The sequence below is a fragment of the Anser brachyrhynchus genome (genome assembly GCF_964034855.1).
Source record: "Anser brachyrhynchus genome assembly, chromosome: 27".
Taxonomy (NCBI): domain Eukaryota; kingdom Metazoa; phylum Chordata; class Aves; order Anseriformes; family Anatidae; genus Anser; species Anser brachyrhynchus.
The window spans coordinates 6,362,649-6,387,400 of record NC_137720.1 but is presented as its reverse complement, the minus strand read 5'-3'; the positions used below and the strand labels follow the sequence as shown (position 1 = coordinate 6,387,400).

The 24,752-nt window shown below is 72.5% G+C and overlaps 4 protein-coding genes across 6 annotated transcripts; 2 read left to right on the top strand and 2 right to left on the bottom strand.

The window, feature by feature from the left end:
• The first annotated feature begins 247 nt into the window (after positions 1–247).
• SORT1 (sortilin 1) lies at positions 248–7,535 on the top strand. Of its 2 annotated transcripts, none has more exons than XM_080569255.1 (20): positions 248–398; positions 1,732–1,791; positions 1,965–2,038; positions 2,157–2,259; positions 2,385–2,549; positions 2,624–2,697; positions 2,812–2,861; positions 2,978–3,105; positions 3,236–3,380; positions 3,725–3,880; positions 3,996–4,102; positions 4,435–4,537; positions 4,614–4,782; positions 4,961–5,151; positions 5,243–5,432; positions 5,549–5,665; positions 5,761–5,869; positions 5,990–6,096; positions 6,292–6,416; positions 6,491–7,535. In XM_080569255.1, exons 3-19 carry the CDS (start codon positions 2,007–2,009, stop codon positions 6,413–6,415), a joined length of 2,070 nt encoding a protein of 689 aa, XP_080425381.1. In that variant the 5' UTR covers positions 248–398; positions 1,732–1,791; positions 1,965–2,006; the 3' UTR covers position 6,416; positions 6,491–7,535. The 2 variants fall into 2 exon arrangements, with proteins under 2 accessions (XP_080425381.1, XP_080425380.1); XM_080569254.1 differs by having other exon boundaries at positions 2,975–3,105.
• On the bottom strand, positions 6,654–19,408 carry CPNE5 (copine 5). Its single transcript, XM_080569256.1, is given in 23 exon segments — positions 6,654–8,329; positions 8,801–8,874; positions 9,263–9,320; positions 10,679–10,781; positions 10,879–11,006; positions 11,097–11,278; positions 11,383–11,429; positions 11,633–11,694; positions 11,760–11,813; positions 11,999–12,074; positions 12,151–12,192; positions 12,607–12,711; positions 12,964–13,067; positions 13,305–13,368; positions 13,492–13,529; positions 13,531–13,552; positions 13,841–13,917; positions 14,118–14,157; positions 14,544–14,647; positions 15,686–15,732; positions 15,816–15,856; positions 17,459–19,164; positions 19,224–19,408. Coding segments are annotated over 22 exon segments (1,746 nt in total). The 5' UTR covers positions 17,542–19,164; positions 19,224–19,408; the 3' UTR covers positions 6,654–8,134.
• Positions 19,409–19,805: 397 nt separating this feature from the next.
• PPIL1 (peptidylprolyl isomerase like 1) lies at positions 19,806–21,670 on the bottom strand. Its single transcript, XM_080569253.1, has 4 exons — positions 21,520–21,670; positions 20,877–21,031; positions 20,159–20,227; positions 19,806–20,052 (listed from the first exon to the last, which is right to left on the bottom strand). Exons 1-4 carry the CDS (start codon positions 21,573–21,575, stop codon positions 19,832–19,834), a joined length of 501 nt encoding a protein of 166 aa, XP_080425379.1. The 5' UTR covers positions 21,576–21,670; the 3' UTR covers positions 19,806–19,831.
• A 111-nt stretch (positions 21,671–21,781) lies between these two features.
• PSRC1 (proline and serine rich coiled-coil 1) lies at positions 21,782–24,732 on the top strand. 2 transcript variants are annotated; one of them, XM_080569252.1, is made up of 8 exons: positions 21,782–21,879; positions 22,284–22,345; positions 22,449–22,506; positions 23,004–23,265; positions 23,385–23,541; positions 23,843–23,950; positions 24,023–24,046; positions 24,176–24,732. In XM_080569252.1, exons 2-8 carry the CDS (start codon positions 22,291–22,293, stop codon positions 24,280–24,282), a joined length of 771 nt encoding a protein of 256 aa, XP_080425378.1. In that variant the 5' UTR covers positions 21,782–21,879; positions 22,284–22,290; the 3' UTR covers positions 24,283–24,732. The 2 variants fall into 2 exon arrangements, with proteins under 2 accessions (XP_080425378.1, XP_080425377.1); XM_080569251.1 differs by having other exon boundaries at positions 23,843–24,046.
• Positions 24,733–24,752: the final 20 nt, after the last annotated feature.

Genomic DNA, 24,752 nt, shown 5'->3' with positions numbered 1-24,752 from the left:
GCGGGCGCTGACTGACGCGGGGGGCGGCGAATCGCGAGGCGCGCGGGCGCCGTCCGGCGGGGGGGCGGGCCGCGGCGGAGAGCGACGGCCGCGGCGGCCAATCGCCTCGGGGGGGCGCGGCGCGGGGGCGGGGCGCGGCGCGGCGGCGGCCAACGGCGGCGGGCGGGGCGGGCGCGGGGGCGGGGCGCGGCGGGTGCGGGCGCGGGGCGGCGGCGGCGGCCGGAGTCGCCATGGGCCCGCGCGGGGCGGCGCTGGGGCTGGCGCTGGCGCTGGCGGCGGCGGCGGCGGCCGCGGGGCTGCGGACGGGCCCCGGCGGCGGGCAGGCGGCGGCGGCGGGCGGCGAGGCCTGCGGCGGCCTGCGGGGCGTCCCGGCCGCCCTGGGCAACAACACGCACCCGGTGAGCGCGGCGGGCGGGCGGGGCGGGCGGAGGGACGGACGGACGGAGGGACGGACAGGGGGACGGACAGGGACGGGTGTCCCGGCGGCTGGGGCGCGGACGGGCCGGGGACAGTGGGCTCCACCCCCCCCGCCTTGACAGCGGGCGGACGGACGGACGGACAGACGGACAGACGGACAGACGGACGGGCTGGCCCTCCCTCCGCCCGCCCCGCCGGGACGGACGGACGGACGGACGGACGGACGGACAGGCAGCGCCTCCCTGCCCGGCCTCCCCGGCGCAGGCCGGTGGCCAGTGGCGCTAGGACGGACGGATGGACGGGCAGCCTGCCCCCCCGGGCCGACTGACAGACGTGCCCTGGGAGGACAGACGGACGGACGGACGGACGGACAGGCGCCGTACCGGCACGGGGGCACCCCCAGTGCGGGCAGGGACGGACGGACGGACGGACAGAAGGACGGACACCCCCTTACACCGGGGCGGGCAGGGGAGCAGACACGCGCTGGGACAGACGGACAGACGGGCTGGGGGCTGGCGGCTGGGGGCTGGGGGGTGGCAACGGCCCCGTCCTGCCCGGTCAGGACAGACAGACAGACGGATGGACGGGCACACAGACAGACGGATGGACGGGCACACAGACAGACAGACGGACGCACAGAGCGCCCTGTCCCCGTGGCGCAGGGTCCGGCGGTGCCACCAACCTCGGTCACCCCCCGGGTCCCCGCCACCGCCCGCTGCAGGGTGCGCCCGTTCCGCCGGCCGGGCCGGTCGCTAATTGCCGCTAATTGGCACCCGGCTGCGCTGCGACGTGGGGCGCAGGCGGTGCCGCGTGTCCCCGGTGTCCCCAGCGCGCTGCCGAGGCGCCGCGGCCGAACCGCCCCCGCCGCGTCCCCCGGCCGCGGGCACGGGCAGGGATCCCCGCTCAGCCACCCGCCTCCCCCCGTCCGGCGCTGCGTGCTGCCCGGCGCCCCGCTTCCATTTCTTCCCCCCTTTTTCCCCCCCCTTTTTACCCCCCCCGCCTCGTGGGGAGGGGACAGGGTGGCACAGGCTGGCGCGGGCGCGGCTTGGGCAATGGGGACAGCGGCGGCGGTGGCCTCATTTCCTCCCCTTCCTGGGCAGGGCTTCCCTGCGCCGCTGGCGCAGCCCGCGCCCCGCGTCCCCAAAGCCGCCCGCGCCCCGCGTCCCCAGCCCGACCCCCCGCTGGGGCTGGGGACAGCCGAGTGGCACCGAGGCGGCCGCGTGCCCCTGTCCCCGGCCCCGTGCCGCGGCCTCGAGGCGGGCGGCCTCGGTCCCCGCACCGGCTGAGGGACGCTTCTCCCTTCTCCTCCCTCAGTGCGTCTTCGACGACCTCAGCGGCTCCGTGTCCCTGTCCTGGGTGGGCGACAGCACGGGGGTAAGACGGGCCGAGAGCCCCGGGGGCTGCCCGGGAGGCCTGGGGGTGCCGGCACCTGTGGGCAGCCCCCCACCACGGGGGGGCTGTGGGACCTGGTGGTGCCGGGCCCCATGTCCCAGGTGGGGGGCTGCTGGGGGTGCCGGCGCTGAGCCCTGCCCGCTGCTCCCCGCCAGGTCATCCTCGTCCTGACCACGTTCCAGGTGCCGCTGGTGATCATGAGCTTCGGCCAGTCCAAGCTCTACCGCAGGTGAGCCCCCCCAACCCCTCCCCAGATATTTTGGGGTTGCCGCACGTGGTGGCACGGTGACCCCCCTGCCCGAGGGCCCCCGGCGGTGCTCACGGCGCGGCCGCGCTCCCCCTTGCAGCGAGGACTACGGGAAGACCTTCAAGGACATCACCCACCTCATCAACAACACCTTCATCCGCACCGAGTTCGGCATGGCCATCGGACCCGACAATTCGGGGAAGGTGAGCGGAGGGGGCGGCGAGCCGGGCCCCCCGGCAGCCCCGTGCCCTGGCCTCGGAGGCTCTCGGCGCCGTTCCTGGTGAGCGTCCCCGGGCCTGGGGCTGAGCCCCCCTCGTGCCCCCCCCAGGTCATCCTGACGGGCGACGTGTCCGGCGGCAGCCGCGGCGGCCGCATCTTCCGCTCGTCCGACTTCGCCAAGAACTTCGTGCAGACGGAGCTGCCCTTCCACCCGCTGGTGCAGATCGCCTACCACCCGCAGAGCTCCGACTGCCTGCTGGCCCTCAGCACCGACGTAAGGGCCGGAGCCCGCGCGGGGGCTGCTGCCAGGCGCCGGGGCTGGTGGTGAGCTTCGGGCGTCTCTTGCAGAACGGCCTCTGGGTCTCCAGGGACTTCGGGGAGAAGTGGGAGCAGATCCACAAAGCCGTCTGCCTGGCCAAGTGGTGAGTGGCCGCTCGGCACCCCCCGCGCCGGGAAGCGCCGCGGCAGCGCCGTGCGCTGCGGCACCCCCCTGTGCGCCGCGTCCCGCCCGCGCTCTCATCCCCGTCTCTTCCCAGGGGCGCGGACAACACCATCTTCTTCACCACCTACCTGAACAACTCCTGCAGTGAGTACTGCCTGCTTGGGGCGCTGCGGGGGCAGCTGCGGGGACGGGTGGCGGAGCCCCTGGGGGGCCGCTGGGCTCCAGCAGCGTTAACCCCCCCGTCCCTTCTTCTTAAGAAGCTGATCTTGGGTTACTGGAGCTGAAGAAAACCTCCGACTTCGGCAAAACCTTCAAGGTCATCGGCACCAAGATCTACTCCTTCGGGCTGGGCGGCCGCTTCCTTTTCGCCTCCGTCATGACAGAGAAGGTGGCTGCCCCCCCCCCCCCCCCAAATCCCAGGGCACCAGTGGCCCGTCGCCACCGGCAGCTCCTCCGCGCCCCCTCTGTCCCTGCTGCCACGCGAGGGGAGCGGGGCTGAGGGTGCTTTGGCTCCGCAGGGCACCACGAGGCGCATTCACGTCTCGCTGGACCAGGGCGAGACCTGGAGCATGGCGCAGCTGCCCTCGGTCGGCCACGAGCAGTTCTACTCCATCCTGGCTGCCAACGACGACCTGGTCTTCATGCACGTGGACGAGCCGGGCGGTGAGCGGGGACGGGGACGGAGCTGGGGCGATCTGCGGATGGCTGGGGACATCCCAGCAGCAGCAACGTGAACTAAAAGCCGGCTCCGCTCCGAAGCGTGGGGCTCTCCAGCTCCGCTGGCCGGCCTGGGCAGGGCTGTGCCTTTGAGGAAGGAATTTCTCATTAAGACATTGCTAATTAGCAGGCAGCGGGTGCAAGGAACCTCGTTCCTCTTTGCGGTGTGCGGGGAGTGTGGCCACGCTCTGGGGCACGGGAGCTTCTCCTCGCCCTCGGTTCCCCTTCCCGCGCGGAGCCGGGTCGGTGCCCGGGGAGCCCCCGTTACCTCTGCCCCGTTCCCTCTCCAGACACGGGCTACGGCACCATCTACACCTCCGACGACCGGGGCGTGGTGTACTCCAAGTCCCTGGAGCGCCACCTCTACACCACCACCGGCGGGGAGACCGACTTCACCAACGTCACCTCGCTGCGGGGCATCTACATCACCAGCGTCCTCTCCGAAGGTGAGGACGCGGCGGTGACACCCCCCTGGGGTGGGGGCACTGGGGGCTGGCGGTGGCTCCGTGGGGCCGCGCTCGGTGTCCCCCCAGCCCTGCCATCTCCCCCTGCCCCCGCCAGACAACTCCATCCAGTCCGTGATCACTTTTGACCGCGGCGGGGAGTGGGTGCCGCTGAGGAAGCCGAAAAACACCACCTGCGACTCCACGGCGAGGAACAAGGAGGAGGTGGCTCTGTCCCTTGTCCCCAGCTAGGGGCTGGTGCCCACGCGGTGCCCGGGCTCCGTGTCCCTCCCCTGTGGGGGGGCTTCGGCCACAAACCCCTGCTGCGAGCGGGGGCTCTGCCCTGCGCAGGGCTGGTGGCCGCGCGCGGTGCCGGGGGGGCTTGGGGGCACGAGGATGCGGGAGGGCAGGGCCCGATCCTGCAGCCGCTGCCTGGGGGCTGGGGCTGCACCGCGGGGGTGCTGGGCGTCCCCCAGCAGGCCGGGGGTCCCGCTGCTGCCCGAGGCGAAGGGCCCGTTCCGGCGGCTCCTGGACGGGCTCGGTGCTTGCGCTTGCAGTGCAGCCTCCACATCCACGCGTCCTACAGCATCTCCCAGAAGCTGAACGTGCCCATGGTGCCGCTGTCCGAGCCCAACGCCATCGGCATCATCATCGCCCATGGTACCGCGCGGGGACGGGGACGGGGACGGGCGGGCGAGGGTCCCCGCGCCCCGCTCACGCTGCCCCGGTTCGGCAGGGAGCGTGGGGGGGGCCATCTCGGTGATGAGCCCCGACGTCTACATCTCGGACGACGGGGGCTACACGTGGGCGCGGATGCTGGAGGGGCCCCACCACTACGCCATCCTCGACTCGGGCGGCCTCATCGTGGCCATCGAGCACACCAGCCAGCCCGTCAACGTCATCGAGTGCGTGCTGCGGGGCCGCCGGGGGCTGGGGGGGTCCCCGTGCGGCAGCGGGGGGTGCCGGGGAGGCGCCTCCAGGGCGGGCGGTGGCCCACGTTTGGGCGCCGCCGCGGGTCCCGGCGGCGGTGGCTGCGGGTCGCCCCACGGTGGCTCCGGTCCCCAAGCGTCCCCTGCGTGCCAGGTTCTCCACGGACGAGGGGCAGTGCTGGTACAAGTACACCTTCTCCAAGGACCCCATTTTCTTCACCGGGCTGGCGTCCGAGCCCGGCGCCCGCTCCATGAACGTCAGCATCTGGGGCTTCCGGGGGAACTTCTTGTCCCGCAAGTGGGTCTCCTACACCATCGACTTCAGCCAGCTGCTGAGCCGGAGCTGTGAGTGCCGGGGGGGGGGACGGGGACACCCCCGGGCCCCGGGGTGGTGGCGGCGGCGCCACCCGCGGGTGCTGAGCCCCGTGCCCGGCAGGCGAGGACAAGGACTACACCATCTGGCTGGCGCACTCCAGCGATCCCAGCGACCCCAGTGACGGCTGCATACTGGGCTACAAGGAGCAGTACCGGCGCCTGCGCAAGTCCTCGGTGTGCCAGAACGGCCGCGACTACGCCGTGACCACGCAGCCGTCCGTCTGCCCCTGCACCCTGCAGGATTTCCTCTGGTAGCCCCCGGCCCTGCCTCGCGCCCCCTCCCTGCCCCTCCGTGTCCCGGTGCCGCCCGCCCGGTGCCAGGGGTCCCGGGGGGGCGCTGAGCCGCGCTTCCCCCCCCCGCCCGCAGCGATTTCGGGTATTACCGCCCCGAGAACCAGTCGGTGTGCGTGGAGCAGCCGGAGCTGAAGGGCCACGACCTGGAGTTCTGCCTCTACGGCCGCCGCGAGCTGCTGCGCACCAGCGGGTACGGCCCCGGCCCGTTCCCCCACCCCGGCCCCGGAGCAGCAGGGGGGCACGGGGGGGGTCCCCGGGGCTCATCCTGCGTCGCCCCCCCCCCAGGTACCGCAAGATCCCCGGGGACAAGTGCGCAGGGGGGGAGAGCCCCAGCCGGGAGGAGACGGACATGAAGAAGAAGTGCACCAGCACCCTGCTGAGCCCCAGCCAGCTGGTAGGTGACACGCGGGCATGGCCACCGCCACCCGTGGGTGCCACCGGCCTGGTGCCCCCCCCCCCCCAGCTTTGGGGAGGCGCTGCCCCCCCCCCCCCAGCCCCGTCCTTGCCCCCGCAGGCGGCGTCCCCCAGCTCCGTGCCCATCGTCCTGGCCGTGGTGGCCGTGCTGCTCGTCACCGCCGTGGCCGGGGTGCTGCTCGTCAAGAAATACGTCTGCGGGGGCAGGTGAGCCCCCCCCGGCCCGCGGGGCACCCCGGGGACAGGGTCCCCACCTGTCGGGGGGTGTGGGAGGGGTCCCCTTCGTGCTCCGGGGCGCTTCTTGCTGCTGCTGCCCCCCACCCCGTAGCAGGAGGGGGGTGTCCCCGTCCCTGGGGGGGCCACGCGCTGCCCCCAGCCCCCCCGTGCTGTGCCCCCCCCCAGGTTCCTGGTCCATCGCTACTCCGTGCTGCGGCAGCACGCCGAGGCCAGCGGCGCCGAGGGGACGGAGGGGACGGACCCCAGCTCGCCCCCCCGCAAGGGGGGGGTACCACGACGACTCGGATGAGGTGAGCGCCCCCCCCCCCAAGGCCCCCCCCTCCTGTGGGGGTGTCCGTGGCTGACGCTGCCCTTCTCCCCCCAGGACCTGCTGGAGTAGGGGCGGGGACGGGGACGGCGCCGAGCTGCCCCCCCCGGCGGGCAGGGCCCGGGGGGGCTTCGCTGCCGGGGGGCACGCGGGGGGGCTGAGTTAATGCTGCTTTAAGGTTTCTTTCTGGCTGGTGGGGAGTCCTTTTTGTTTTGTTTGGTTTTGTTTTGTTATGTTTTTGTTTTGCTTTTGTGGTTTTGCTTTCTTGGCGCTTTTTTGTTCTTTTTTTTTTTTTCCCCCTTTTCCCTTTTTCCATGAGTTTCTTCAAGGCCCCCCCCGACCCGGGGGTCCTCCACCTGCGAGCCGTTCCCCAGCGGGGAGCAGCCCCCCCCAGGCCCCTCCCAGCCCCCCTTACAGCCAGCACCACCTGGGGGTGTGCCCCCCCCCCCCCCCCAGCAGCCCCCCCCCCCCCCAGCCGGGGTCGGGCCCCTCAGGCTGGGCCGTGCAGCAGTGCAGGGGGACTCCGGCAGGGAGGTGGGGGCCGGGGGCTTCCCCCCCCTTCTCCAAAGCAATACCCCCGGGCTGCCCCCGCTGCCGGGGGGGGGCACATCCCAGCCTGGCCCCCCCCAGGCTGCCCTTGGCCGAGGGAAACGCAGCAATAATGAATTCAGGCTTGAAGCTCTTTTAACAAGGGGCCGAGGGGGGGCTCGGTCCTTGCTCCCCCCCCCCCCCCCAGCTTTTACCCCGCCAGGTTTTGGTCCCAGCACTGTCACAGTCTCCTTACACTGGAAATGCCCCCCCGGGGGGGTCCTGGGGCTCTCCGTGCCCCCCCCGGCCGGGGCGCAGGGTGGGGGGGCGCAGCCACGCCGCTTGCATGTGCTTCAGCAGCGCCGCGACGGGGGCAGCGTGTGCCCCCCCCCCCGAGAAGCCATAGCCCCCCGCCCACCCCCAGCCCCTGGCCACGGGGGGGGGTTGGTGGGGGGGGGGGGGGCGAGGTGTGTGTAGAGCCCTGTAAATAAACCTGGACGTGTAATAACTTTGTACTGGCATTTTTCTGTATATTTGCAATATTTGGGTTATTAGAAATAAAGCCAAAACGGACCGTGTGTGACCTGATCTGTGTTGGGGGGGGGGCACGGGGGGGGCACCTCTTGCTGGCAGGGGTGGGGGCTGCTGTCAGCTGATTAAAAAGACCGAATTTTATTGCAGTTTAAGGCAACGCACCACGACCCAGCTCACAGGCACACGACACGTCCATGCACGTAGAAAAATAATGGGGGGGGGGGGGGGGGGGGGGGAGATGTAGGGACCCCCCCCCCGGCCCTCACTGCGGGGATAAAGGGTGGGTGACCTGGGGTCGGGGGGGGGGGATGACATGGGTGGCCCCTGGGGATGGGGGACGGGACACAGGGGGTGCCCCAAAGGCTCCCCGTGAGCAGTGGGGGGCTCCCCCTTCTCCCCCCCCCCCCCTTCCAGCTCTCATGGGTCAGGGTCCTTGTGGAGGGGGGGGGGCGCAGGATGTGGCCTATCCCCCCCCCCCCCCAGATCCAGTTTCTGTGGGGCAGGGAGGGACCGGGGGTGCCTGGCAGTGATTTACCCCTCGGCTGAGGACTGGGGGGGGGCTCCGGCCACGTCCCCACGTCCCCACCCGTCACCGGGGCCGCAGCGGGGTCCTCGGGGACGCAGCGGGGCCGGGAGCCGTCAGGGCTGGGGGGGCGGCGGCGGCGGGGGGCCGGGGGGGTCGGGGCTGGGGGGCGCGGGCTGGGGCTTGATGCCGCGCGCCTTCATGTAGGAGATGAACTGCTCGGGGATCTCGGCCAGCACGTCCTTGGCCAGGCGCGCCATGCTCAGCACCTGGTTCCCCGTGCGGTCGATGTAGTCGCGGAAGGGGACAAACTGGGGGGGGGGGGGGGGGGGGGGGGCATCAGGCACGGCCCCATGGCACCCCCCCGCCCAGGTCCTGGAGCACCCCCATGGCCCAGTGCAGCCCTACCTCCCCGCGCACCCCCAGGCCCCCGTGTCTCCCCAGGCCCCCGTGCGTCCCCATGTCCCGGGGCACCGCGCTGTCCCAAAGTGTCCCCAGCACGTCCCCGTGCCCCTGTGCACCCCCCCCCCAGCTCCCCCCCCCCTTCTGCCTCGCCCTCACCCCCAGCGCATCCCCAAATCCCAGCCCACCCCGCATCATCCCGCTGTGCCCCCCCCCAAGCCCAAGTGCCACCCCCATGTCCCACTGCACCCCCCCCATCCCCACACATCCATCATCCCCGTCACCCCACCCCCCCCCAGTACTGGGACCGGCCAGTGGCCCCCAGGACAGCAGGGGCCAGTGGGGGTCCCTGGGGGGGGGGTCGCGCTGTGCCGGGCTACCTGCACGATGTCGCGCTCAGCCACCTTCCCGCGGGAGGAGATGCGGATGTCGTCCCCGTCCAGCTCCACCATGGCTGCAGGGCACAGGTTGGGGGGGGGGGGGGGGGGGAGGTGAGCGGCACCGGGGCCCCCCCAGCAGCCCTGGCCCCCCCCACCCCCAGCGGCACCGGGGCAATGTCCCGCTGACACCGCACGCAGGCAGGGCCGGTTCGTCAGCGGGATCTCCTCGGAGAGCTTTAATTCAGCTTTTTGGCATGCCCCCCCCCCCCCCCCACGTCCCCCCCCCCGAGGGAGGCGAACCCAGCCATAACGAGCGCCGCAGCTCATAATCAGCGGCTGCGGGCGGCGGCGCGCCACGCTGAGCCGGAGAAAATTAAACTCGGATTTCCCCGGTGGCCAAAGGCAGCTGCAGCCCCCCCGTCCCCCCCCAACCCCCCCGCAGGCCCCGCAGCGCAGCCTTACCATCGAACTCGGCCTGTCCGACCCCCACGATGATGATGGACATCGGGAGCTTGGCAGCCTGCCGGGCCCGGAGTGTGGGGGTGTGTGTGGGGGGGGGAAGGCACCGGATTTATTGCGTGCTGCTGCCCCCCCCCGTGTCACCAGCAGCACCCCGCGGTCCCCAGGGTGCCCGCAGTGACCGTGTGGGTGGCAGCAGGCAGTGGCGTGCGACACCCGCGGGGCCCCCACATCGCTCCCCATCATGTGCCCCCCCCCCCCCCCGGCACCGAGTGCTGCTGCTGCTCGGCGTGGGAGCGCGGACGCTCGCGGCGCTTCGTCTGCGTGCCCGCTGGGCCCGGCGCTGCCAACACCTGCGCTCGGTGCCGCCACGGGCGTCCCGCGCCCGGCACCGCGCACCCCGCCCCGGTGCCGCGATGTGGGTGCCGTGTGGGTGCCGTGTGGGTGCCGGGCTGTGCGGCCTGCCCCGGGCCTGCGATGTGCATCCCGCGTGGGTGCCGTTCTGTGCCTCCCGCGTGGGTGCTGTGACGTGCAGCCCGCGTGGGTGCCGTTCTGTGCATCCCCTGTGGGTGCTGTGACGCGCATCCCGCGGGGGCGCCGCGCTGAGCGTCCCACCTCGGAGGCACAGAGCGCATCCAGTGCTCGCCCCTGCGCTCTGCATCCTGCCTCGGGGCCCCGTGCACATCCCTGCCCCGGCCCCACCGATCAAAGCACCAGGGACAGGAGCCCCTCATCCTCCCGGGACCCCCAGCCTCCAGCCCCAAACTCAGCACGACCACGGCAGCCGGAGCCCTGCGCGCCCCCTGCGCCTGCTGCCAGGCCAGTGCCACGTCCCCCAGCCCGGCCGGCGCGGCGCTGGCAGCTGGAGGCAGGGGCCGAGGGCCCCCAGCAAGCCCCAGCGCGGGTGATGGCACCGAGCTGCCCCCAGCCGCCCCCGCACTGCGGCTCTGCCACGAAATATTAAAAAGCAGCAAGCAAGAAGCACGAAAGCTCCTCGCCCTCCTGCCCTGGCCAGCAGCCGAATTGCTGGGAAGCGTGGACCCAATCCTCCTGCCCGGTGCGTGGGAGGGGGGGCAGAGGACAGAAAAAGCTCATTTATTAGGTTATTGCACCCTGCACCCCCAGCCCCTTTTTGTGCACCAGCATCCTGGGCCCCCCCCGAGCATCTGCCTGGTTGGAGCACCCCAGCACAGGGCACCCCCTGTGCCCGGCCGATCATTGCACCCCAATACCCTGGGGGTGTCCCTCAGCAGGGAGTGCACCCTGGTGCTTTGGGGCACCCCCTGTCCCCAGCAGGCCATTGCACCTTGCAGCAAGCCCGCGCACCCAGCCTCACGCTGCACCCCAGCGTTTTGGGGCACCCCGTGCACCCAGCCGGGCACCGCACTCCCCCCCCCAGCCCCGCGGCGCAGGACTCACGTTGACGATGGCCTCCTTGGTCTGCGCCATGTCCGAGATGACGCCGTCGGTGATGATGAGGAGCACGAAGTACTGGGAGCCGTCGGGCACCGCCGCGGCCGAGCTGCGGGACAGCCGCTGAGCACGGGGCAGGGGAGGGGGGCCGGACACAACTCCCACCATGGGGGGGGGACTCGGGGCAGGGACGTCCCCGTCCTTACCGGGCCACGTGGTTGACCACGGGGGCGAAGTTGGTGGGGCCGTAGAGCTGGACGCTGCGCAGGCTCCGGTGATAGGCCTCCAGGATGCCCTCGATGCCGCTGCACGAGGGGTTGGCCGCATCGCCGTTCTGCGGGCATGGCGCCGGGTGACGGGGCCGCCGCCGCCTCCCCCCCCCCTTGCCCCCCCCCCCCCGCGGCGCCCCGAGGCTCAGCCTCACCAGCGGGAACTCGTGGGACACGCGCCCGTCCGGCGGGATCTTGGCGCCGAAGCCGAGCGCCGGGAACATCTTGTCACTGTCGTAGTCCTGGATGATCTCGCCCACGGCCTTGAGCGCCATGGTGTAGGCGTTGAGCTGGTAGGGGCTCAGGTAGTGCAGCGAGGTGGACTGCGAGGGGTTGCCTGCACCGGGGGGGGAGGTGGGGATCAGCCCGTGGTCCTGTGCCCCCCGACCCAAACGCATCACCGTAACGAGCCCCCGGGAAGCAGCCGGCGGCTCCGCTCACCGTTGGACGCGGTGAAGTCGATGGCCACCGTGAAGTTGATTTGGGTCCTGGGAGGGGAAGAGCGGCTCTGAGGAGCTGGCGGGAGGCCCAAGGACTGGCCGTGCCCCCCCCCACCCCGCCATTCAGAGCACCCTCTCTCAGCACCGAGGTTTCACGAGGGACCCAAGGGACCCGCTCTGGGCACCCCACTGGGTTCCGGGGACGCCGCTGCCCGCTGAGCCCATTTCACGGGGGGGGCGCCGAGGCTCACCCGCCCCTGATGTAGTCCAGGAAGGTGTGGTCGGACTCCACGGCGAAGGACAGCAGCGTCACCTGCCAGGGACAGCGGGCTGAGCAGGACGGCGGCGGCGCCCCGCGCCCGCCCGCCCGGCCCTCACCGTCCCCGAGTTCAGGTACTTCTTCTTCTTCATCTTCTTCCGCGGGTTCACCACCTGGGAGAGGGGAGGCCGGGGGGGGGGCACTGCTGGGCTGGGGGGGGGCCGGCCCCGCACCAGGGGGGCATCCCAGGGCCGTGACACCCAGGGGTGCAGCACGGGGACTGCAGCGGCACCCATGGGTGCAGCGGGGGCACCGCGGTGCCACAGCGCCCGTCCCCGCGCCCTGTCCCCCTCCTCACCTCGTAGACGTTGAACTGGCTCTGCCCCCGCGCCAGCTCCCGGTAGCTGGTGGTGAACTCGCCGATGAAGTCGTGGCTGCGGGGCGGGGGGGGGTCACCGTCACCCGGGGCGCGGGGACGTGGCGCGTGGCCCCGGGGCCCCCCCGGCTCACCTGCCGTCACGGTCCCAGTCGTACACCTCCACCTTGATGGCCCTGCGAGGAACGGGGCGGGGGGGGGGTCACGGCTGGCACCCGCAGACGCGCCCCGCGCTCGCCCTGCCCCGCGCCATGGGGGTGGCAGCGGGGACAGCGGGGACAGCCCCGGCGCCCGCTCCCGGCGAGTTTGTTTTGACGCCTCCGTGGGCCTTTTCTCCTTCCTCCTCCTCCTCCTCCTCCTCGGCCGTTTTCGGTGGGATATTTTTATCCGCCGTTGCCACAGCAACGTCCGACACGGGGCCAAGCCGGCGGCGGCAGCGCGACGCCGAGACACCGCTCACCGGGAGCCGGCAGCGGGGCTGAGCCGGGGGGGCCGGGGCGCAGACCCCTTGCTCAGACCGGGAGCCTGAGGCGGGAGGAGGGGGAGCGGGCGCGGGGCGGCCACGGCGGTGCCGAGGCCCCGGGGCTCACCGGTCGTAGTCGCCGTTGCAGAGGGCGCGCACGGGGATGGCGAAGGCCGGCCAGACGGGGTTCAGCGTGTTCCTCACCACCTCCGTCTTGTGGCAGATGGTGAAGCTGCGGGGACGGGGGGGGGACACACAGGGTGGTCACCCCCCCCAAGTGGCTGACCCCCCACCCACCACCCAGGGGTGGCTCTTGGAGACACCCCCCCCCCCCCTCCCAGCGCCACCCCCACCCCGCTGGGATGCACGGGGGGGTCCTGTGCCAGCCTCGGGGCTGTGACCCCCCCCGGGTGGCAGCAGGGCTGCGTCCTGTCGTGTGTCCCCCCCCCCGCCCCCCCAATGGCCGCGTCTCGGGGCTGCTCACGTCCCGTCCTCGTTGCTCCGGTAGAAGACCATGAAGGGGTCGGACTTGCCGAAGAAATCCTTCTTGTCCAGCTTGTTGGCGCAGAACTGCAGCGTGGCCACGTCCTGGGGCGAGGGGGTGTCACCGCCACGGACCCCCCCGCAGGCCTCGGGGTCCCGACGGGAGCAGCCAGGGTGGGGGGGAGGCTCCAGCCCCCATCTTCACCCCACAGAAGCGTGGAGGAAGGCCCCAGGCACAGCCGTGGGGCTCTCACCCCCCCCTCCCCACTCACCCAAGTGGCACAAGAGGGGGGTCCCCAAACTGCCCCCCCCCACACACACACCCCCGGGGCCACCGCTCACCCTGCAGTTGCCCAGCTCCTCGGCGAGGAGGATGATGGTGCCGCACTTCTTCCCGGGGATGCCCCTGTGGGACCGGCGGTGAGGGGGGGCACACGGTGACACGGGTGTCCCCGCTATGGGGGGACGGGGGGGTGCGCAGTGACCCGTGTGCCTGGGGAGCCGGGGGGGGGGGCACCCCAATGCTCACCCGTTGGAGAGGGCCGGAGCCGGCTTCTTGCCGCGGGGGGTGCGCGGTGACCGTCCCCATCCTGCGGGGACACGCAGCGGGGTGACGGGGTGGGGGGGGGACAGCCCCCAGCCAGACCCCATGGGGAAACTGAGGCAGGGCTGGGGGGGCGGGGGGGGGCCACTCATCCTGTGGGGGAGCAGCCCGGAGCCACGCTATCTGCACCGGGCTCTGCTCTCCATCCCTGACACTGCCAGGGCGCAAGATAAGGACCCGGGCGCCATCACCGTCACTGTCACCCGCGGGACGCCGGGCACCCGGCCCGCTCCGACCCCCCCCGCCCCCCCCCGCACCTCCCAGCCCTGCTCACGTCAGCGGCTTCTCCAGGCGGCTGCCGGCCGAGCCCACGATCTCACCGAGGGTGCAGAAGGCCTGGCCCAGGAAGTCCTGCGGGAGTTTGGGGTCAGCACGGCGTCCCCAACCCCATCCCCATCCCCGTCCCCATCCCCGTCCCCATCCCCGTCCCCATCCCCATCCCCATCTCTGTCCCTGTCCCGTCCCCATCCCCGTCCCTGTCCCGTCCCCATCCCATCCCATCGTCCCTGTCCCTGTACCCCGCAGCCCCACGGGGCTGGTGCCGTACTCACATGCTTGGAGAGGTCGGGGCTTTTGGAGTCCACATCGTACCTGTGGGATGGACGGAGCGTGGCAGCGGGGACGGGGACGGGGATGGGGATGGGGCCTGGACACAAATGGGGATTGAGATGGGAGAGGGATGGGAGTGGGAGTGGGACAGGGGGCACGTGGGGATGGGGAATGGGGAACGGGGATGGGGAACGGGGATGGGGAACGGGGATGGGGATGGGGAACGGGGACGGGGATGGGATGGGGTTGGGGAGCGGGGATGGGGAATGGGGATGGGGAATGGGGACAGGGAATGGGGACGGGGATGGGGATGGGGTTGGGGATGGGGTTGGGGATGGGACCGGATGGGACCAGCCCCCAGCACCCGCCTGGCTCAGCCGTGGCAGCGCAGCCGGGTGCCTGGGGGGCCGTGGGGCCGTGGCACTCACAGGTCGAAGCGCAGGTTCTGCTTCTCCTCGAAGAAGTAGTCGAGCACGAACTTGCGCACGAAGTCGGGGTTCAGCGAGTTGTCGATGACCTCGGTGCGGCCGAACTGGGGGCAGCGCCGCGGGCGTGGGGCCAGGCGGGCCGGGGGGGGCCGGGGGGGGGCCAGGTGCCCCTTTGTGCGGCAGCGCGGGGCTGTGCCGCCCGGCCCGCCCGCTCATTACGGCCCGGAGCCCCTCAATTAACCAGCGGCTAATTACAGGGCACGCGGCGGCGGGGCGGGAGCGGGGGCTGCGGGAGCACCCCCTCCCCGGGGCTGGCGGCGCTGCTTGGCCGCCTGCCCAGCACCCCAGCATGCTGATTGGCTGCCTGCCCGGCACCCCAAGATCCTGATTGGCCGCCTGCCCGGCACCCCGACATGCTGAGTGACCAGTTTGGCTGCACCCCGACATGCTGATTGGTTGGCACCCCGATATGCTGATTGGCCAGTTTGACAGCACCCCAACATGCTAATTGGTTGGTTCGGCAGCACCCCAACATGCTGATTGGCTGGCACCCCAACATGCTGATTGGCTGGTTCAGCAGGACCCCAACATGCTGATTGGCCAGTTTGGCTGCACCCTGACATGCCGATTGGTTGATTTGGCAGCACCCCAACATGCTGATTGGCTGGTTCAGCAGCACCCCGACATGCTGATTGGTTGATTCGGCAGCACCCCGACATGCTGATTGGCCGGTTTGGCTGCACCCCGACATGCTGATTGGTTGATTCGGCAGCACCCCAACATGCTGATTGGCCGGTTTGGCAGCACCCCGACATGCTGATTGGCTGGTTCGGCAGCACCCCGACATGCTGATTGGCCGGTTCAGCAGCACCCCAACATGCTGATTGGCTGGTTCGGCTGCACCCCGACATGCTGATTGGCCGGTTTGGCTGCACCCCAACATGCTGATTGGTTGATTCGGCAGCACCCCGACATGCTGATTGGCTGGTTCGGCTGCACCCCGACATGCTGATTGGTTGATTCGGCAGCACCCCGACATGCTGATTGGTTGATTCGGCAGCACCCCGACATGCTGATTGGCTGGTTCGGCTGCACCCCGACATGCTGATTGGCCACGCAGCGGGGCAGGGCCGGACGCTCACCTCCCGCCACTGCTTGGTGTCGAGGCCCTGGGTGTAGAGGACGCAGACTGGGGGCAGAGGCGGCAGCGCTCAGCGCGGCCCCGGCCCCCCCCAGCCCCCCGGGCCCCCCGGGCCCCCCGGCCCCACTCACGCGGGTCGGACTTGGAGAAGGTGTCCTTGTCCAGGAGCTGCCTGCGGGGAGAGGCCGGGCCGGTGGGGAACTGAGGCACGGGCACGGCGCTGGGGGTGTCCGCGCGTCGGGGTGCACGGCCGTGTGTCGGTGCACACCCACGTGTCGGGGTGCGCACGGCCGTGCGTTGGGGTGCGCGCACAGCCACGTTTTGGGGCGCACCCCCATGTGTCGGTGCACACCCACATGTCAGGGAGCACATGGCCGTGTGTTGGGGGGCACACCCTCGTGCCAGGGTGTGCACACCCACACGTCAGGGTGCACACAGCCACGTGTCGGGGCGCACACCCCCGTGTGTCGGTGCACACCCACATGTCGGGGCGCACCCCCGTGTGTCGGGGCGCACCCACATGTCGGTGCACACCCACATGTCGGGGCGCACCCCCGTGTGTCGGGGCGCACACCCCCGTGTGTCGGCGCACACCCACGTGCCGGGGTGCGCACGCCCGGGCTGCGGCAGGGAGCAGCGGCTCGGGGAGTTTCTCCAGTCCCCGACGGAGTGGGAGGAAAATAGGTCGGAGCGGCCGCGGGCAGCGCGGCCGGGGGGGGCACCCAGCGCCGCACCGGGGACCCCCCCCGAGCACCCCGACCCCGCGCCCCCAGCCCTCGCGAAGGGGTTTGGGGGTCCCGGGGGGGGTCCCAAAGCGCAGCGGGGCTCAGCCCTCGCTCAGGGCTGGGGTCTGGGGGGGGACCTGAGGCAGGGAGGGGGCGGTGAGGCCCCCCCCCGGGCAGCGAGCGCGGTGCCAGCACGGGGGGGCCCGGGCGTCCCGGGGCGCGAGGCGATGGGTGACAGGCGGCGGCGAGCCCCGGCAGGCACCGGGCACGGGAAGGGGGCACGGGGGGGGGTACGGGGGGGGGCCTGTGCGGGGAGCCCCCCCCAGAGGGGGGCAGGATGGAGAGGAGGAGGCTCAGGGGGACGGGGTGGAATGGCCCCCCCCTCCTGCACACCCCCAGAGCCCCCACTCCCTGCCCCTCCAGTTCTCCCAGTGCCCTGCACCCCTTTGCCTCCCAGTGCCCCCAGTGCCTCCCAGTGCCCCCCCCGTGCCTCCCAGTGCCCCCCCCGTGCCTCCCAATAACACCCCCGTGGCTCCCAGTGCCTCCCGCCGTGCCCTGTGCTTCCCAGCGCCATCTGCTCTCCCAGTGCCTCCCAGTGCTTCCCAGTGCTCCCCAGTGCCCCGTGCTTCCCAGCCATCTCTGCTCTCCCAGTGCCCCCCAGTGCCCCCCAATACCCCCCCATGCCTCCCACTGTGCCCTGCGCTTCCCAGCGCCATCTGCTCTCCCAGTGCCCCCCAGTGCCTCCCAGTACCCCCACAACCACTGGGTTCCCCCAGCACCGTACACCCCCTGTGCTCCCCCCGGCTCCCCAGTGCCTCCCAGTACTCCCAGTGCCCCCCTCCTGCATCCTCCCCGACTCTCCCAGTGCCCCCCCCGCCCCCAGGTCCCCCCGGTACCGTTCACCCCCTGATCCCCCCCGCTCCCCAGTGCCTCCCAGTGCCTCCCAGTGCCTCCCAGCTCATCCCAGCGCCTCCCAGCACCGCGCGGCACCAACCGCCTCCCGCTTCCCCGCTGCCCCCGGTGCCCCGCGCCCGGTGCCGCTCCCCCACCTGCAGGACACCGTGAGCTCCACCTTGGTGGCCGGGACGGTGCCGGTGCCGGTGCCCGGTTCCAGCGCTCCCAGGCCCGCCATGCCCCGGCTCCGCCCCGCCCGGGGCCGCCGCCGCCGCCGCGCTGCTCCCGGGGCTGCCCCGGTGCGGCTCGGGGCTCCCGGTGCCGCGCGCTGCCGCAGCGCCGCCGCCCCCGGGGCTGCCCCCGGAGCCTCCTGCGAGACCGCCCCGGTACGGCCCCGGTACGGCCCCGGTACGGCCCCGGTACGGCCCCCGCGCCACCCCCGGCATCGCGCGGGGCTCCCGGTGCCCCCCCGCAGTGCTCCCAGTACGGCCCAGTGCTCCCAGTGCCGCTCTGCTGCGCCCCCGGCATCTCCCAGTGCCACCCCACTGTGTCCCCAGTGCCTCCCAGTGGTGCCCTGCTATGCTCCCAGTATGGTCCAGTGCTGCCAGTGCTGCTCTGCTGCACCCCCAGTATCTCCCAGTGCCACCCCAGTGTGCCCCCAGTGTCTCCTAGTGCTCCCAGTACCGCTCTGATATGCCCCCAGTAACTCCCAGTGCCACCCCGCTGTGCTCCCAGTACAGCCCAGTGCTCCCAGTGGTGCCCTGTTGTGCCCCAGCGCAATCATCTCTCAGTGCTCCCAGCGCCACTCTGCTGCATCCCCAGTATGGCCCAGTCCTCCCAGTGCTGCTCTGCTGCAGCCCCGGTATCTCCCAGCGCTGCCCCACTATGCACCCGGTGCCTCCCAGAGCTCCCAGTGCTGCTCTGCTGAGCCCCCAGTATCTCCCAGTGCTACTCCACTGTGCCCCCAGTGTATTCCGCTGCTCAGTGGTACTCTGCTGTGCCCCCAGTATCTCTTAGTGCTCCCAGTCCCACCCTCCTGCATCCTCAGTATGGTCCAGTGCTCCCAGTGGTATCCTGCTGTGCCCCCCAGTATCTCCCAGTGCTCCCAGGGGTCGGTCCTGCTGTGTCCCCAGTACAGCCCAGTGCTCCCAGTGCCACACTGCCATGCACCCATTATCTCCCAGTGCTGCCTCATTGTGGCCCCACTATCTCCCAGTGCCACTCTACTGCATCCCCAGTATGGCCCAGTGCTCCCAATGCTGCCCTGCTGCACCCGCTTTGTGGCCCAGTGCTCCCAGTGCCCCCCAGCCCCACCACCTGCAGGCCCAATGTCCCCCGGTGTCCCTATGTCCTGTGTCCCCCCATGCCCTGCTGCCTCCCAGTGCCTCCCAGCGTGCCCAGTTCCCCTGTGCCCCAGTGCACTGCGGTGCTCAGGGTGTCCCCCCAGTCCCCATGGTGGGGCTGTACTGGGTGCACTGGTCAGCTGTACTGGGCCCATGGGTGACATCTCTGCGTCCCCACACGTGATATCGCCGTGTCCTTATGGGTGACATCTCCGTGTCCATGTTTGACGTCTCCGTGTCCCCACGGGTGACATCTCTGTGCCCGCGGGTGACACCTCCACGCCCCACGGGTGACACCTCCACGCACATGGGTGGCACCTGTGTCCGTGGGGGATAGCTCCACGTCTGCCGAGGTGACAACTCCACGTCCCATGGGTGACACCCCTGTGCCCTCAGGTGGCGCCTCCACGTCCCCATGTGATATCTGTGTCCCCTTACGGGTGACACCTCCGCACCCACAGGTGGCACCTCCATGCCCCGTGGGTGACCCCCCCATCGGTGTCCCCCACGGGTGACACCTCCGTGTCCTGCAGGTGACACCCCCCCAGATGACATCAGTGTCCCCCAAGGGTGACACCTCCACACCCCATGGGTGACCCCCCCAATCAGTGTCCCCCATGGGCGTCCTGTAGGTGACCCCCCCCATCCCATATCAGTGTCCCCTGGGTGCCAGCTCCATGTCCTGTAGGCAACCCCCCCCAGATGACATCAGAGTCCCCCCAAGGGTGACACCTCCACACCCCATGGGTGACCCCCCCAGTTGGTGTCCCCCATGGTTGCCCTGTAGGCGACCCCCCCCATTCAGTGTCCCCCTGGGTGCCAGCTCTGTGTCCTGTGGCTGACACCCCCCCCGGATGACATCAGAGTCCCCCATGGGTGACACCTCCACACCCCATGGGTGACCCCCCTCCCCAATCAGTGTCCCCCATGGGTGTCCCCCGGTGCCAGCCCCGTGTCCTGTAGGTGACCCCCACCCCCATATCAGTGTCCCCCCAGCTACCAGCTCCGTGTCCTGTAGGTGACACCCCCCGCCCCATATCGGTGTCCCCCGGGGTGCCAGCCCCACGTCCTGTAGCCGCCCCCCACCCCCCCTCCCCATACCGCTGTCCCCCCGGTGCCAGCCCCGTGCCCCCCAGTGACACCCCCGCCGCACGCCGGGGCCGTTGCACGCCTTTATTGCCCGCCTCAGCCGGCGGGCACGGCGCGCAGCACCTTGACGTCGTCCAGGGGCCGGTCCTGGGCGCTCGTCTCCACCATGCCCACGCGGTTGAGGACGCCGATGCCCTGGCACACGCGGCCGAAGATGGTGTGCTTCCCGTCCAGCCACTGCGCGGGCGCCAGCGTCAGGAAGAACTGGCTGCCGTTGGTGTCCGGCCCCGCGTTGGCCATGGCCAGGATGCCGGCGCCTGCGGGACGGACGCGGAGAGGCCCCCGCTTGGGTCTTTTTTTTTTTTTCCCCTATTTTTTTTGGCAGGTTTGGTGAAGGAGGGGGGGAGGGGGGGAGTTTCTCACCGGTGAATTTCAGCTCGGGGTGCAGCTCGTCCTCAAACTGCTTGCCGTAGATGGAGGCCCCGCCGCGGCCTGCGGGCACGGTGGTCAGAGCCCCCCCGCCACGGGGCACGGGGGTCCCGGTGTCCCCATCATGGGGCTGGGGGGGGCCCAATGTTCCCTCATGGGGCTGGGGGGGGCCTAGTGTCCCCATCACGGGGCTGGGGGGGGCCCAGTGTCCCCATCACAGGGCTGGGGGGGGTCCCAGTGTCCTCATCATGGGGTGTGGAGTCCCCCATGTCCCCATCACGGGCTTGGGGGGGTCCCACTGTCCCCATCATGGGGCTGGGGGGGGGGTCCTGGTGTCCCTATCATAGGGCTGGGGGGGTCCCGGTGTCCCCATCATAGGGCTGGGGGGGGTCCCGGTGTCCCCATCATGGGGCTTGGGAGTCCCCCATGTCCCCATCACAGGCTTGGGGGGGTCCCAGTGTTCCCACCGTGAGGCTGGGGGGGGTCTCTGGTGTCCCACTGGGGAGCTGGGGGGGGTCCCAGTGTCCCCAACCCACAGCTGGGGGGGGGGGTCCCGGTGTTCCCCTAACAGGGTTGGGGGGCCCTGGTGTCCCCAGCACGGCCTCGGGGGCTCCCGGTGTCCCCATTACGGGGCTCCCACCGTCCCCATCCCGCGGCTGGGGGGGGTCCCGCTGTTCCCGCCGGGGGGTCCCGGTGTCCCGGCGGCGCTCACCGGTGCCGGTGGGGTCTCCGCCCTGCACCATGAAGTCCCTGATGACGCGGTGGAAGCGGGTGCCGTTGTAGTACCCGCGGCGGCACAGCTCGGCGAAGTTCTTGCAGGTGCGCGGCGCGTGGCGCCAGTACAGCTCCAGCACCAGGGTCCCCATCCTGCGCCGGGACGGACCCGTCACCGCCACCGGAACCGGTACCGGAACCGGTACCGGGGGCTGAGCGGCCCCGGGGGGGACAACGCAGCCGGCACGGGGGGCACCGGGGAGGGCCCGGTACCGGGGGGGGGCGGGGGGATGACGGTACCGGGGGGGAGTGGAGGTGGAGGTACCGGGGGGGGGCACCGGGGAGGGCCCGGTACCGGGGGGGGTTGGGGAGGGCACGCAAAGGGACCGTGGGACCGCGGGGAGGGACCCGGGGGGGGTCCCGGTACCGGGGGGGGAGCAGGGGGAGGCTCCGGAACCGAGGGGGGTTGGGAGCGGGGGGTGCCGGTACTGGGTAGGGCGCAGAAGGATCCCGGTACCGGGGGGGTCCCGGGGGGATCCCGGTGCTGGGGGGGTCCCGGGGGCTCCCGGTACCGGAGGGGGGTCCCGGGGGGAGGGGTCCCGGTGCCGGCGGTGCCCGTTCCAGGCGGGCCCGCCCCTTACGTGGTCTCCATGGTGACGGTGGGCGGCTGCCAGGAGTCGGGCGGCACGGCCGCCATGCTGCCGCCGCCGCCGGAAGCGACCCCCGGGCGCCGCGCGCGCGCGCTTCCGGGGACCCGCCCCCTCCCCCGCCGCCGGCGGCCAATGGGGAGCGAGCGCGGCGCGGAGGCGGGGCCGAGCCGCGCGGTGGGCGGGGCCAAGCCTCGCGGCGCGGAGGCGGGGCCAATCGGCGCGGCGCGGGCGGGCCGCCGCTATTGTGACGTCACGGGAGGGAGAATTCGAAGGCGCGGGCCCCGCCCCTCGCCCCGCCCCCTCGCGCAGGCCCCGCCCCTCGCCGGCGCCGAGCGGGACCCGGGGGCGGCGGTGAGCGGGGGGGGGGGGGGCGGGGGGGGGCCGGGACCCCCCGGGGCGGGGGCGGCGGCGGGGGGGGGGGCCGGGACCCCTGGGGTGGGGGGGCGGGGCCGGGAGCCCCGGGGCCTTGGGGCCTTGGGGCTGGGACCCCCCTGTCGGGGCTGGGACCCCCGGGGTTTGGGGGGGGGGCTGCGGGGCCGAGACCCCCCCGGGGCTCGGCTCCCGGCCCCCCCGTGCCCCCCCGTGCCCCGTCCCCGCGCCGCCCGGTGCCGTCCCCGCGGCACAAAGCCCGATTGTGCCCGGTGCCGGCCGAGCCGTCCCCGGCGGGAGCCGTGCCCGGGCCGGGGGGGGGCACGGGGGGGACCGGGGGGGGACCGGGGGGGGGGGGGGCTCGGGGTCACCGCCGTTCCCCCCAGGTCGCCCATGGGCCGGGGCCCGGTGCCCGCCCGCCGACCGGAGGCGATGACGGAGGAGCGAGGTAGGGCAGCTGCCCCCGGGGGGGGGGCCCGGCCCCCCGGGGCTCCCCCCGACGGCCCCCCCCATGTCCCCCCCCGTGTCCCCCCCCGTGTTCCCCCCCCCAGACGTCCGGTTCATCACCGAGGAGAGGTTCGACTTCGGCGCCCTGTCCCCCTCCGACAGGTGAGGTGGGGACGCGGGGGACACGCGTGACACCCCCCCCACGGCCGGGACAGGGGGACACGGGGGGACAGGGGGTATGGGGGGACACAGGGGGACACGGGGGGACAGGGGGGGACAGGGGGACACGGGGGGACAGGGGGTATGGGGGGACACAGGGGGACACAGGGGGACAGGGGGACATGGGGGGACTGGGGGGACATGGAGGGACATAGGGGGACAGGGGGACATGGGGGGACACGGGGGGACACAGGGGGACATGGGGGGACAGGGGGGACATGGCTCCCCGCGCAGGGCAGGTGCCACCCCACGGCCGTGGCACCGGGGCTGTGTGGGACACCTGGGGACACGGGGACGTGCCACACGGCGCCTGGGGTCGCGGCGTCCCATGGCCGGGGTGCTGGGGGGCAGCGGGGACGTGCCACCCCGCTGGGGGACGGTGTCACCGCCGGCCGCCACGGGGCTCCCGGGCAGGGCTGAGGCTGGCCTTCACCCCGCAGCCGGGAGGAGGAAGAGGAGGATGAGGAGCCCCCGGGGGGGGCCGCGGGCGGGCGCTGGAGCCCCCTGAGCGGTGCCCGGCTGGAGGAGATGGTGCGCGAGGCCACGCGGCTGGCGGCCCAGCTGCAGCAGTGCCGCCTGCCCCCCCTGGCCCCCGGCCCGCAGGGAGGGGGGGGCAGCCCCCGCAGCCCCCGCCGCGAGACCTTCGTGGTGAAGGACAGCCCCGTGCGGGCGCTGCTGCCCACCGTGCCCCCCGCCCGCCAGGTAGGTGGCGGCGCTGCGGGGGGGGGGGGGGGGGGGGGACATGTGCGGGGTCATGGGGGCACGGGGTGCGGGCTGCACCCCCCCCCCCATCCCGCTCCCCACCATCTCTTTGCTTCCAGGACACCCCCGGCTGTCACCCCCCGCCGGCACCCAAGGGACCCTCACCTGGCGGAAGGGGGACCCTTGGCCGGGGCGGCCCCCCCCGGCTGTGCCCCCCGCGTGGGGCAGGGGCTGCAGCACGGGGCAAGTCCGAGCCCCTCCGGAAAGGGACGGCAGGTAACGGGGTAACGGACCTGGGGGGGGACGGGGGACAACTGGGGCAGGGGCAGCTCCTTGGCACAGGGACACGGCCCTGGGGCATCGTCCCCTGGGGACCCCCGTGCCGTGGGGACCCCCGCGCCGTTGGTTATCATCTCATGGGGACACCCCCGCCATGGGGACACCCCTCCCTTAGGGTCACCCATCCTATGGGGACAGGGAGCAGGGACCCCCAGCCCCCCCCTGGACACCAGCACACCCAAAGGGGCTGGGGGCTCAGTGGGGTCCCCCCCCCCCCCAACCCTGCTGTCTCTCCCAGGCCAGCCAAAGGCGAGGGGTGGCGGTGCTGCCGCCCCCCCGACCCGTGCACCCCGCGCCAGGGCCACCACCGCTGCCGTCCCTGTCCCCAGCAGCCGCCCCCCCCCGCCCAGCGCCATCCCCAAGCCCCCCAGCCGGGCTGGGACGTTGGGGACGGCGCCGGGCGGGAGGGGACCCCCGCGGGCCAGCGTGGCGGCACCGAGAGGTAAGGCTGGGTGCGGCCCCCCCCCAGGGACACGGGGACCCCCCAGGGACACGGGGACGGCCCCTCTGGGCCCCCGATGGCGCGGGGCCGCCCCGTGCCTCAGTTTCCCCACACCTGCTCTCCCCCCAGGTGCAGGGGCGGCCCCCGGGGGGGCTGGCTCAGGGTGCAGAGCAGCCCCCCCCGGCAGCCGCCTGCGCCCACCCCGGAAGACGACGGCCAGCAGCACCCCGCGGTGACGGGGTTGGGGCGCCCGGGGAAACCGAGGCACGGGGCAGGGGGGCGGCAGTGCCCCCCCCAAAAGGAGGAGGCAGAGGCTCAGGTTGGATTTTGCTTTAATTACAAAAGGTCGCACCAGCAGTAGGAAACCCCCCCGGCCCCCCCCACCCCACGCACCCAGGGGTCCCTCACCCCCCCCAGCGTCCAGCACCCGGTGCCACCCCCGCCCCGGTGGCACCGCCTGAGCCTCGTCCCTGGGGGGGCGGGGTGGCAAGACACCTACCCCCCCCCCCCCGCCAACCTGCCTCCCCGTGCCCCAGCACAGCCGAGGAGGGGGTGACTGCACCCCCCCCGGCCATGTGCCCCCCCCACCCCCCTCCTGGGGGGGGTTGGCACGGTGAGGGGCCCCCGTATATCCTTTTTTTTTTGTATTTTTCATGTATTTTTTAAATAAAACCCTCCATCGGGCATCAGTGCCGTGGACAATTCC

Bases quoted from the DNA above. Each gene is read 5' to 3' on its own strand.
- PPIL1 (XM_080569253.1), bottom strand. From the start codon at position 21,575: ATGGCGGCCGTGCCGCCCGACTCCTGGCAGCCGCCCACCGTCACCATG. The intron at 21,032-21,519 runs GTAAGGGGCGGG...GTCCCGGCGCAG, and splicing joins ACCGTCACCATGGAGACCAC to GATGGGGACCCTGGTGCTGG. The intron at 20,228-20,876 runs GTGAGCGCCGCC...CCGTGCCCGCAG, and splicing joins CGGAGACCCCACCGGCACCG to GCCGCGGCGGGGCCTCCATC.
- PSRC1 (XM_080569251.1), top strand. From the start codon at position 22,291: ATGGGCCGGGGCCCGGTGCCCGCCCGCCGACCGGAGGCGATGACGGAG. The intron at 23,266-23,384 runs GTAGGTGGCGGC...CTTTGCTTCCAG, and splicing joins CCGTGCCCCCCGCCCGCCAG to GACACCCCCGGCTGTCACCC. The intron at 24,047-24,175 runs GTAAGGCTGGGT...CTCTCCCCCCAG, and splicing joins CAGCGTGGCGGCACCGAGAG to GTGCAGGGGCGGCCCCCGGG.
- SORT1 (XM_080569254.1), top strand. From the start codon at position 2,007: ATGAGCTTCGGCCAGTCCAAGCTCTACCGCAG. The intron at 4,783-4,960 runs GTGCGTGCTGCG...CCTGCGTGCCAG, and splicing joins CAGCCCGTCAACGTCATCGA to GTTCTCCACGGACGAGGGGC. The intron at 5,870-5,989 runs GTAGGTGACACG...TTGCCCCCGCAG, and splicing joins TGCTGAGCCCCAGCCAGCTG to GCGGCGTCCCCCAGCTCCGT.